This window comes from Macrotis lagotis, chromosome 1, assembly GCF_037893015.1.
Source record: "Macrotis lagotis isolate mMagLag1 chromosome 1, bilby.v1.9.chrom.fasta, whole genome shotgun sequence".
Lineage (NCBI taxonomy): Eukaryota > Metazoa > Chordata > Mammalia > Peramelemorphia > Peramelidae > Macrotis > Macrotis lagotis.
The window spans coordinates 930,695,999-930,708,354 of NC_133658.1; the positions used below are offsets into that span (position 1 = coordinate 930,695,999).

The following is a 12,356-nucleotide window of genomic DNA, read 5'->3' on the forward strand; positions in this document are numbered from 1 at the left end:
TCTAGTCTGTCCTCTTTGCAAAGAGATTAGGAGAACTCGCCCAGTTCGGTGGCTGGCTGGGCCGGTCCCCCATGGTCATGGATTTCAAAGGGGCCCCAACAAGGCCCTGCATTCCTCCCACTCCTATTTTCAGCTTTCCTGGATATGTATAGAACAGCAACTCTGGCCAAGGGAGGGAGGGAGGGAGGGGAGCCCCGGGGGGGAGGGGAGGAAGAGGAAGGAAGGGGGGCCCCGGGGAGGGGAGAAAGGAAGGGGGCCCGGGGGGAGGGGAGGAAGAGGAAAGAAGGGGGGCCCCGGGGGGAGGGGAGGAAGAGGAAGGAAGGGGGGCCCCGGGGAGGGGGAGGGGAGAAAGGAAGGGGGCCCGGGGGGAGGGGAGGAAGAGGAAAGAAGGGGGCCCCGGGGGGAGGGGAGGAAGAGGAAGGAAGGGGGGCCCCGGGGAGGGGGAGGGGAGAAAGGAAGGGGGCCCGGGGGGAGGGGAGGAAGAGGAAAGAAGGGGGCCCCGGGGGGAGGGGAGGAAGAGGAAGGAAGGGGGCCCCGGGGAGGGGAGGAAGAGGAAAGAAGGGGGGCCCCGGGGGGAGGGGAGGAAGAGGAAGGAAGGGGGCCCCGGGGAGGGGGAGGGGAGGAAGGAAGGGGGCCCGGGGGGAGGGGAGGAAGGAATGGGGGCCCCGGGGGGGAGGGGAGGGGAGGAAGGCAGGGGGGCCCCGGGGAGGGGGAGGGGAGGAAGGCAGGGGAGCCCCGGGGGGAGGGGAGGAAGGCGGGGGGCCCCGGGGGGAGGGGCCCCCACGCTGCTCCAGGTGGGCTCCTCTCCAAGCTTTCCCCATCCGGGGTCAGGCACTCCATCAGGAGCCCCCGAAGGGCCTGCGGGCCCCAGAGGCCACGCGCCCCCGGGACCCCGGGGCCTCCCCGCAGCCGCTGCGCTTCGGGATCGCCTCGGGGCAGGGGAGGCCTCCGGGGCTGTTCGGGGCTGTTCGGAGCCTCTAGAACCTTCTGGAAGGGGAGGCATCCCCGCTCAGGCCCGGCGCCCCCTCGGCAGGGCCAGGTACGGACCAGGATGGGGGCCCATGGGGGAGGGGCGGCCCCGCCCCGTCCCGCCCCGGGCCCAAGGGGAGGGAGAGTGGGGGCGGGGCAGCGGAGGCTTCATCCCATTGGTCGAGGCGTGGCCAGAGCGGGGCGAAGGCGGGGCCTGAGGCCGCAGCCCGGGCTGTGATTGGAGCAGCGGCCCGGGGGCGGGCGGGGGCGGGGCCGGCGCGGCTCTCCCAGAGTGCTCTGCCGCCGCCCCTCCCCCTCCCCGGAGCCCGCGCGGCGCTGGGCGCCCCCAGGTAGGCCCGAGCCCCGCCCCCCATCTCTCGGGGAGCGCCGCGGCTTCCGGAGCCCCCCACAGGGCGGGGCGCCCCCTCGGGCCCCACGTGTCCCCCCGCCCCCGCTTCCCCTTCCGCCCGGCCCCCCGAGGGGTCCCCAGCCCCCCATGCGGCCCCGGCTCCCGGGCCGCAGTCTCCCTTTCGGGGTTCCCAGCCCAGCTCTCCCAGGGGCCCCTCGGGGCCTCCCTGCCAGGGCCAGGCTTAGCCCGGCTGGGCTCCCAGCCCTTCCCTCTGGGGGCCCCCGGCCCGCCGGGGCCCCCAGGCTCGGGCTTCCCCCCTCCTGGATTGCAGTTAATCTGTGCCCGTTGGGGGGAGCCCCGACCCGAGCGCCCCCAGCTGGGATCCCCAAGCCTGGAGGAGGGTGGGGGAGGGCGGCCCCCGTCCTGTGTTGGGCGGAGGGCCGGGGCCGGGGCCGGGGGACGGGGGACGGGGACTGGGCCGGGGCCGGGGGGCCGGGGCCGGGGCCGGGGCCGGGCCTGGGCCTGGCCTTCCCGCGTCCCGTGGGACCTCCCCTCTCCACCTTCCTCCTAGGCCGGCCTCCTCCTCCTGAAGACTACGGATCCCCCCTCGCTCCCAGTCCGCAGAGGCCCGGGCAGGAAGCCTGGCGGGAATGGCCCCCGGGCACCCCAGCCCCCCAACCCAGGTGAGTGTGGCCCCTCCAGAATTGGCCAAGACCGGCCATGGAGGCCCCATCGCTAGACACGCAAAGATGATGCTCCAGGAAAGTGCCAGGGCCTCACGGATGGACCATTTTCTTCGAAAAACAGGCTCCAGTAGTTCCCCCCCTTCAGAGGTCCAAAGTGAGCCTCCAGCGCTGTAGCCCACTCTCACAGTTTTTGTTCTCCAAGGATGACCACTTCCCTCAGTCTCTGGTCCAAAGGGATCATGTCTTTCTGTGGCTTTGGACCTGCCTGGCCCCTTCTCCATACACAAAACTTCAGGGATGGCGGTGGAAGTGGGGTTTGGGTGACCTTCCCTCCTAACAACTGAAGGTTCAGGAAACCTCACTGAGTCTTGTAGGGCAGAGCCCTGAAGCCTTCCCCAGCTCCTGCCCTCCACAGTGCAGTCAGAGCAGACAGTGGTCTCCTGGCGCTGCTTGGGGCCCCCCCAGCCTTCCCAGGCCTCTCTGAATCCCTCTTTTACCAGTTCTTAGGCCCAGTCCATAAAGACTTGAAAAGCCCCTACCATGTATCAGCACTGTTCAAACCTTCAGTAGCCTTAGAGGAATATGCCTTCCCCCCCGGGGAGCTCCCAGTCCACTGGGCAGAGAGCCTGAGAGCAGCTGTGTCCAAACCAGCCCTACACAGGGATTGTGGGAAGGTCTTTGAGAGGGAAGGGTCTGGCAGCTTCAGGGCCCAGAGAAATCACTTGTCAGATGTCAGAAGAAACTTGAGGAAAACCAAGAGGCTGGGGTGAGGAGGTCCAACTTCCCAGACCTGAGGACCCTTGGAAAGACACAGTCAGGTGAAGGGGGTCCTGGTTGAGGGTCAGCTTGGAGACCAGTCTCTAGGGCAGACCAGAGGAGGAGGAGGGGAGTTGAACTCATTTATAAGGAATCCTTCTGTTTCTTTAGCGTAAAACTGCCTGTTTTTTCTTTTCTCATTCTGGTTTTTCCGTGATTTTAACCTTTTTCATTTGCTTTGCCATTTTCCAAATTGATTTTTCTGCTTTCTTTTTGTCAATTTTATTAGTCTTTCCAATGAACCAGCTTTAAATTTGGGTTGTCATTTCTTTGGCTTTTCAGTTTTCAGTGGATCTGTTTCTCTTTCAATAGATTTTTCTCTCTCTCTTTATCAATGCCACATGGTTTAAGGGAATTTCTGCTTTAGAATATAGGTTGAGAGGTCTGCAGGTGCTGCTCCTGATTTTCATCATTGCCCTTGATCTTCTGGTTCTTTGGTTTTTCCCAAATGAATTTTATTGTGATTTTATTTAGCTCTTGAAAACATCCCCTACATAATTGCATTAGTGAGGGAGTTATTTATTATTTCTTCATTCAGGAATCATGTTCTGTAGTCTCTGAGAAACCAAAAAGCTTCTTTGTCTCTAGGGGGGGTGTTGGATCATGTTTTTCCTCACGAAGAAACTGGCAGCATTTTTTTTTTTTTGAATTTGTTCAAACAAAATCCAAGAGAATTAAAAATTGCTTTTTTTAGGTTTTTTTTTTTTTGCAAGGCAAATGGGGTTAAGTGGCTTGCCCAAGGCCACATGGCTAGGTCATTATTAAGTGTCTGAGACAGGATTTGAACCCAGGTACTCCTGACTCCAAGGCCGGTGCTTTATCCACTGCGCCACCTAGCTGCCCCTAAAAATTCCTTTTTTTAATTAATGAAACAACCCTCCCTTCTCTATTATTGAAACTCTTCTTTCTTAGTAGCAAAGTATAAAATTAAGGAAACTATTTCACAGACAAATGAAAACAAGCATAAAGCAAAAGTGTAAACTGTTGTGCCTATGATACTACATCCTAAGAATGACCTAAAGCCCTTTATGAAAGAAACAGATACCTCCTATTCATTTGCCTTGAACCACCTCATATCACTCAGTACAATTCAGATTCTGACTAACACTATCTCTTTATAATCTTCTGCATCTTTTTATCCAGAAAACATCATTTCTGCCATTCAGGAAGCAAACTAGATCTTTTCTTTAACTTTGTTATCTTTTAAGTGATCACATAAAACTCTCCACTTGCCCCTAGAATACCATGTGTTTGCCAACTTCTCAAAATGATTCATATATTTTTTTTTGTGAAATATCACTTATATCAGGTCATTTTCCCCTTTTCTCCCCAACAGATAAACCTGCATCACAAATTGAGCACATGCTTTCTCCCTGATTCCAAAGGAAGACATTTCTCAGCTCTTTTTTTTTTTTTTTGCAAGGCAAATGGGGTTAAGTGGCTTGCCCAAATCCACACGGCTAGGTAATTATTAAGTGTCTGAGACCATATTTGAATCCAGGTACTCCTGACTCCAGGGCTGGTGCTCTATCCACTATGCCACCTAGCCACCCCTCTCAGTTCTTTTTTTAACTAATCATTAGGCTGTTTATGACCATAGTTTTAAATGTTGACTTTGACACTGGTCAGGGATATGACCTTCATTTAAATCCTTTCTCTGTGCTTCAGTTTCCTCCTAAATTGATGATGGTTAGACTAGGGGAATTCTGAAGTATCCTATAACTCTATATCCTATTTGTTTTATAACTTAGGAGTTGGTGACATTCAAGGATGTGGCTGTGGATTTTACCCAGGAGGAATGGGGCCTCTTAGACTATCCTCAGAAAGAGTTGTACAAAGAAGTCATGTTAGAGAATGCACACAACCTATTCTCTGTAGGTAAGGATGCTTTGCCTCCTAACTCTGAACCTCTATTCCCTAAAGTGCAGGGTATTGGAGAATTTATCAATTATTGGAAAGCGAAAAATGCTGTTCTCCTGTGTCTGAATCAAGCTCCTCTTACCCTCCATTGTCCTGTAAAAGGTGTGTGATAGGAATCTGAGGTTTTCCCTTGTTGCTTCTGAAACTCTAAGTTCCTTCAGGGCAAAGATCAAATAGGTGTGGAAGAATCTCAAGTGGAACTAATCTCAGAGGTTATTTAGTTAATCACCACTTGATGGGAACTACAGATACGTGTTTAACCATACACAGCCCATTCCCTGAGGAGAACTAAATGACAAATTTCTCTCCAAGCTCATCCTTAACTGATTCCTCTTGTTCAGGGCTTCCAGTTACCAGAGAAGATATGATCTCTTATTTTGAGCAAAGGGGAGCAACCTGGATGTTTGAGCAAGAAGACCCAAGGAGTTGTTATTCAGGTGAGTAAGGTGAAAGAAGGTATATGAGAGTTATGTTTACTAGAGACTTCTCTGTGTTGTGGTGAAGGAAGTGCTAGCTTTGGGGGTGGGGTAGGAAAACCTGCCTTGGAATTCTTTTTCAGATTTTCTTTTGACCATAATTTCCTGGGTGTTTCCCTGAAGCAGTGAGTAGCCTTAGGTTTCCTGTTTGATAAAATGAGGGGATAGATTTTAACCTTTCAATTTTTGTCCAGTGATTATTCCATGTTCCTATATAAAGTCATTGAAATTTGAGGGTGTGTGGGGTGACTAGGTGGCGCAGTGGATAGAGCACCAGGCCTGGAGTCAGGAATACCTGAGTTCAAATCCAGCCTCAGACACTTAATCATTACCTAGCCGTGTGGCCTTGGGCAAGCCACTTAACCCCATTTGTCTTGCAAAAAAAAAAAACTACCTAAAAAAAAGAAATTTGGGGATGTGAAACTAAGTCTTAGGGTACAGAGGATGAGGTCTTTCTTGGGTCTTCTTCAGGTGAATAAACATTTAATTGGCTGCTCCTTGCCAGGCCCTAAGCACTAGTGACCTAAGGAAAGACAAGGGCCTTTCCCTGATCTCATGGAGCTCACCATCTGGAGGGACAGGAAACACATACGTTTGTATGTAAAAATATACTATGGACAGGATAAATTGGACATAACCAAAAGAGGCTAGATCCTAAAATTAAGGAAGACTGCAATAGACTGATTGTAGAAGTTGGACTCTTCATGGAACAGAAAGAGGTCCAGTTATTCAATGAATTATGAGACTAGATAATCAGTTGATAATATATGGAGAAAGGAAGAAGGATGCAAGAAGGGAGAGTGTGGGGTTGAAAGAAAAGATCTTGAAAAGCTCCTTTGTTGAGTTGCCTAGGGAGTCAATCAGGGAGATGTCAGAAGATTGCCTTGCCACAAGGTGGGCTCAACCTAGATGTAGAGCACTAAATTTGTAGAGCACTCAGCCAAAACAGTTGATTTTCTCTCTGTGAAGGGGGCTGCCATACTTGGAAATCATCTAAGGTGAAGTTTTGTATAAATCATCAGTTCAAGACCCTTAACTAATATCTGTAACTCCATCTCTGACTCATTCTTTGAGAATCATTGGCCAGGCTCATATAGGTGACCATGGGGAGCTGGCATGGGAGAAAGAGATTCTCTGGTGTTCCATAATAGGAAATTGTACAGGAGCCTAGACAGAAACCTCTGATCTTCAGCACTGGATCTGGTCAAGTCCTATCTGGGTCTCAAAGGTAATTGGGTGTTAGAAAGTGATACAATGATGAGTGAGGTCAGAACTTGCCTTTGAAACTAGGGAAGGGAGTAGAAGGCAAAGAATTGAGCTAGGGCCTGGTGCTTGGTGTCAGCCCTGGACCCAGTTAGTTCATCATTCATTGATGAAGCACCTTCTATCTTTGACCCATTGTGCTGTCCTGAGCATGCAAAAGAAGACCAAAGGCAATCACTCCTGTTACTGAGCTTCTATACAAACATGGCTATGGTTTGAGAAGAAGCAACAGATCATGAAACTCACACTTAGCTTATCTAGATAGAACAACTTTTAGTTCTACAGGGACATTAGAAAAAAGGAGTGATTGTAACAATAGTATAAGAAGGGTAAGCAAAATTGGGGAGGAAAGAGTAGAAATCAACAGAATGATAATAGTAACAGCATACATTTTGTTTAATTTCTAGTCATTTCTTATACTTCTTGACCCCATTTAGAGTTTTTTGACAAAGATACTAGAGTGGTTTGCCGTTTACTTTCCAACTCATGTTACAGATGAGTTAATGAAATGGGTTAAGAGATTTGCCCAGGATCACACAGCTATTAAAGTTGGAAGGCCATATTTGACGTACGGAAGATAAGTCTTCCTGACTTCAGACCTGGTGTTCTATCCACTGTATCACCTAGCTAGCATTTACATAGGGTGGGAGGAAGGGGGTGTGCTGTGCATTTTATAAATATTATCTTCTTGGATTCTCATAATAAAACTAGGAGATCTATACTAATGTTATGCCCATATAATGGATGAAGAAACTGAAAAACAAGTCTTTGACCATCATCACAGGATTAGAAAATTTGGGTCTTCCTGACTTGAGGTCCAGCATAATAGTCATTGTACTATCAGTAGTATTGCAATTTTATAACAGAACACTGAGAAAATTCACACATGCATATGTCAAAAAAGGAAGAAAAATTAGGCAAACTCTTGCTTCAGGATAGAAATGCTTATTTTCTTTTTAGCTCACTAGTCTCCAATAGTTGATTACTATATAAAAGATTTTCATCTTGGTTCATGAGTAGTGCACTGATAATGCTAAATGAACTGGAAGGTCAATTTTACATATTGTTTTGTTGGTTTTTTAAACTTTATTCTTTTGTTTTATTTTGGTTTTGGGAGGGCAATGGGGTTAAGTGACTTGCCCAAGGTCACACAGCTAGGTAATTATTAAGTGTCTCAGACTGGATTTGAATTCAGGTCCTCCTGACTCCAGGACTGGTGCTCTATCTACTGCCCCACCTAGCAGTGTAAATCTTTATTCTGAAAATCACCTCTATGTAAGGATAGAATTTTTCAGCCTTCAGTATCTCTTTTCTCCTGCTGTCAATCCATCTATACTCTTACTGAAACTCTACTGAAGGACTAATCTGTATTGCCAAACACTTCCTTGGTGAGACTGCCAGGGAGACAGAGAGTGAGAGAAGTTGGTGATGGTTCCCAGTAAGGAGGGTTTGTTCATGATGGTGACATTTTGCACAAGGAAATTTGGAAAGTTTAGAAATAATTTGATGTCAAGTTGAAAGAATAGGGTATACTTAGTCAGACATAGTCTATGATGTCATCACTTCACAATCCCCAGAAGCTTTATAGGTCTGATTGTAATGGTTTGGAATCAATGCAGACAGAATTTTGTTATGGTGTAAACCACACTAGGTATCAGAAAGGAAAAATTTCTTTGTAACAAAATTGGGCCTTTCTTTGCTGCTTAAGGTGCCAGTAACAAATTTGTAGCACAAACCCCTTGGATCACTGCCTAGAACCTTCAGAGGCTTTGTGAGCCACTAAATGGACAAGACAGCAAGCAGTTCATGGGGAGGCATGCTGTCCATTTCCTGACAAAAGGATGATGGACTCAGGTTCCTTTATGAGAAACACATTTTTCAGAGATGGAAAATGACATGCATTTTTTGAACTTGGGTTCAGTATCTGGAATTTATTTTTCTAAATGTCTGTATTTTAGGCATTGAAAGATAATTTTTATACAGAATCAATTACTGTCTTGCCCAAAAACAATAATGTGAAGCACTAAGGTTCAAAGTGGAGACAATTTGTCTAGTGCCATGGACAGAGCATGTCTAGTCAGAATGTTTGAGGCCCAGTCTCAGCTGATGGTATTTGGGTCAAGTCACTCAGCCACTCTGAAGTCATATCCTGAGTTATGCTTGTAATGAGAATGCCAGCCCTGCCTGTATCACAACAAATTTGTTGTGTGAATCCAGTGTGATTGTGAATCAGTTTCTGACCATTTAAGTTTGAAGAGTTTTCTCTTTGCCTGGGGAAACAGAATGTAAATCAGTTTGCATTCTACCAGTGAAGGTAAGAGGTTATAATTATACATGTATGGTTTTGTAACTATGTATATATTTTTAATATTTGTGTTCTTTAGAAGGAGACATCAAACTTGAAGACAAAGAGACTACTGAAGAGATGAGGCTTTCAGGGGAAAAAATGAACAGGCAAAGATTCATGAATGACATATCCTGTGAAGATTCTTGGAGAGAAATATGTGCTGTATATCAGAGAATTCCCACTGGAGAGAAACCATATGAATGCACTCAATGTGGAAAAACTTTCCTTAAAAAAGATAAACTTGCTAAACATGAGAGATTCCACACTAGGGGCAAACCTTATGAATGTAACCCACATGGAAAGACTTTTACAAGGAAGGTTGTACATCGGAGAACTGATAATGCAGAGAAACTTTATACATGTATTCATTGTGGAAAGATTTTCACACAGAGTTCCAGTCTTACTGTACATCACAGAATCCATACTGGGGAGAAACCTTATGAATGTAATCAATGTGGAAAGACTTTCAGAGGGAGCTCCTATCTTGCTGTCCACCAAAGAATCCACACTGGAGAGAAACCTTATGAATGTAATCAATGTGGAAAGACTTTCAGAAGGAGCTCCCATCTTACTGTACATCAGAGAATCCACACTGGGGAGAAACCTTATGAATGTAATCAGTGTGGAAAGACTTTTGGATTGAATTCTCATCTTACTGTACATCAGAGAATCCACACTGGGGAGAAACCTTATGAATGTAATCAATGTGGAAGGACATTCACAACAAAAGACATCCTTTCTGGACATCAGAGAATCCACACTGGAGAGAAACCTTATGAATGTAATCAATGTGGAAAGACTTTCAGACAGAGATTTAGTCTTGCCGTACATCAAAGAATCCATACTGGGGACAAACCTTATGAATGTAATCAGTGTGGAAAGAATTTCAGAAGGAGCTCCCATCTTGCTGAACATAAGAGAATCCATACTGGGGACAAACCTTATGAATGTAATCAGTGTGGAAAGATTTTCACACGGAGCTCTGGACTCACTAAGCATCAGAGAATCCACACTGGGGAGAAAACTTATGAATGTATGCAATGTGGAAGGACATTCACAACAAACTGCATTCTTGCTGAGCATCAGAGAATCCACACTGGGGAAAAACCTTATGAATGTAATCAGTGTGGAAAAACTTTCAGATGGAGCTCTGATCTTGCTGTACATCAGAGAATCCACACTGGGGAGAAGCCATATGCATGTAATCAGTGTGGAAAGACTTTCAGCCAGAGCTTCAATCTTGCTGTACATCAGAGAATCCACACTGGGGAGAAACCTTATGAATGTAATCAGTGTGGAAAGACTTTCAGACAGCGCTCTGGTCTTGCTGAACATCAGAGAATCCACACTGGGGAGAAACCTTTTGAATGTAATCATTGTGGAAAGATTTTTACACAGAGCTCTGGACTTGCTAAACATCAGAGAATCCACACTGGGGAGAAACCTTATGAATGTAATCAGTGTGGAAAGATTTTCACACAGAGCTCTGGACTTGCTAAACATCAGAGAATCCACACTGGGGAGAAACCTTACGAATGTAATCAGTGTGGAAAGACTTTCAGGGAGAGCTCCCATCTTTATGTACATCAGAGAATCCACACTGGGGAGAAACCTTATGAATGTAATCAGTGTGGAAAGACTTTTGGATTGAGCTCCCATCTTGCTGTACATCAGAGAATCCACACTGGGGAAAAACCTTATGAATGTAATCAATGTGGAAGGACATTCACAACAAAACGTATTCTTGCTGAGCATCAAAGAATTCACACTGGGGAGAAACCTTATGAATGTAATCAGTGTGGAAAGTGTTTCAGACGGAGCTCCCATCTTGCTGTACATCAGAGAATCCACACTGGGGAGAAGCCTTATGAGTGTAATGAGTGTGGAAAGACTTTCAGAGAGAGCTCCCATCTTTATGTACACCAGAGAATCCACACTGGGGAGAAACCTTATGAATGTAATGAATGTGGAAGGACATTCACAACAAAACGTATTCTTGATGGACATCAGAGAATCCACACTGGGGAGAAGCCTTATGAATGTAATCAATGTGGAAAGATTTTCACACAGAGCTCTGGACTAGCTAAACATCAGAGAATCCACACTGGGGGGAAACCTTATGAATGTAGTCAGTGTGGAAAGACTTTCATTCGTGGTTCCAGTTTTGCTGAACATCAGAGAATCCACACTGGAGAGAAACTTGCTGAATTTGCAGATCTGACAAAGATCCAGTTTGCAACAGGACTACTGTCTCCTCTTTTGAGTTGATCTTTTTTGTTATTTTCAGATATAATATTTGCAGAGAAAACATTGGGATTTCTCCTTTTCCAACATGTCATAAGTAGAATTTATTCAGTTACTTATAGTGATAATATGACCAGTTTCCTGCCTTACTCTCATTGTTTACATAACTGAAAGCCCGGACTTTTAAGTGCAATTAGAGGGGGACTAGGCTGTTTCACACAGACAGAGCCTGCCTTCAGATTTAAAACTGGAAAGACACAGACTTAGGGAGGGCAGAGGCTAACATTCGCACTTCAAAACCTCAATTAGAGTGTGCTGAAAAAGTTGTTGACCAGAAATACAGTGTATTAGAATTAGGCATTACCCCGCTTTCATCAGTTAGCCTTTACTGTCATGTGAAGATCAATCAATAAAGATTTAGGGAGATGATGGGCATATTGGAGGGAGAATGACATCTTTAGCACTTGGTGTTGTCAAGAGCTATGAGCAGGCAATGTAAGGTACATAAAGTGGGTCACACAATAACAGTGTACAAATAAAAGACAAATTGCAGAGATCAAAAATGGGCAATCACCTTTTGGTTCTATAGACTAGTTAGTTAAGAAGCACAAAACAGCAAAGAAATTCAGGTCCATTTCTTCTGGAGCCATCTGGTGCAGTTCCATGTCTTCAGATGTTGTTTCAGAGATTTCCTCAATCCAGGTTACATGGTAGTGATTTTCCTTTCAGATGAAAGAATTTTTTAGAAAACATTTTAAGCAAGTCAAAACCAATTAATTTTACTGCTCAAAAATGAAATTCTGGAGCTCTTTAGACCATTATGATTATTAGTCTTATTGTTATTCCCCATTTGGATGATGCTATGACATTTAGCCAGATAAACTTCCATAACAATGAAGGTTCCACTGCAAAAGTAATGCCAAAATCTCATACTAGCCTGACTGGCTATATGAATTTCGATGTGTGTAGAACAAATGATTTGAATTTGAAACCTAATTTTAAATACTGATCACCTGACATGATTATAGCATTTAACCATAAAGATCAGGGACATTAATGGACATGTTCCCCCATTGGGTTTTCTACTTTCTGTAGACTGTGACCCACCAGCATTTCTTAGATACCTAGACTTCAGACTCCAGACATGAAGTCTTTAACATTCAACTCCCTATAATAAGACTGATTAAGCTTTAAGTTTATAATCTAAAGGATCATAAAATGTCAGGTAGTAATTTCAGTGTTAAGAATAATAAAAACAGGGCGGCTAGGTGTTGTAGTGGATCGAG

The 12,356-nt window shown here is 46.1% G+C and overlaps 1 protein-coding gene across 1 annotated transcript in view; it reads left to right on the forward strand.

The window, feature by feature from the left end:
* Nucleotides 1–1,249: 1,249 nt before the first annotated feature.
* The window catches only part of LOC141512065 (uncharacterized), a 45,328-nt gene continuing 34,221 nt past the window's right edge, over nt 1,250–12,356 (forward strand). The window contains exons 1-5 of the mRNA XM_074220967.1: nt 1,250–1,319; nt 1,890–2,001; nt 4,572–4,698; nt 5,082–5,177; nt 8,864–11,028. Of these exons, the coding sequence (XP_074077068.1) occupies nt 1,969–2,001; nt 4,572–4,698; nt 5,082–5,177; nt 8,864–11,028 (2,421 nt within the window). The 5' untranslated portion in view covers nt 1,250–1,319; nt 1,890–1,968. The remainder of the gene's footprint in view (nt 1,320–1,889; nt 2,002–4,571; nt 4,699–5,081; nt 5,178–8,863; nt 11,029–12,356) is intronic.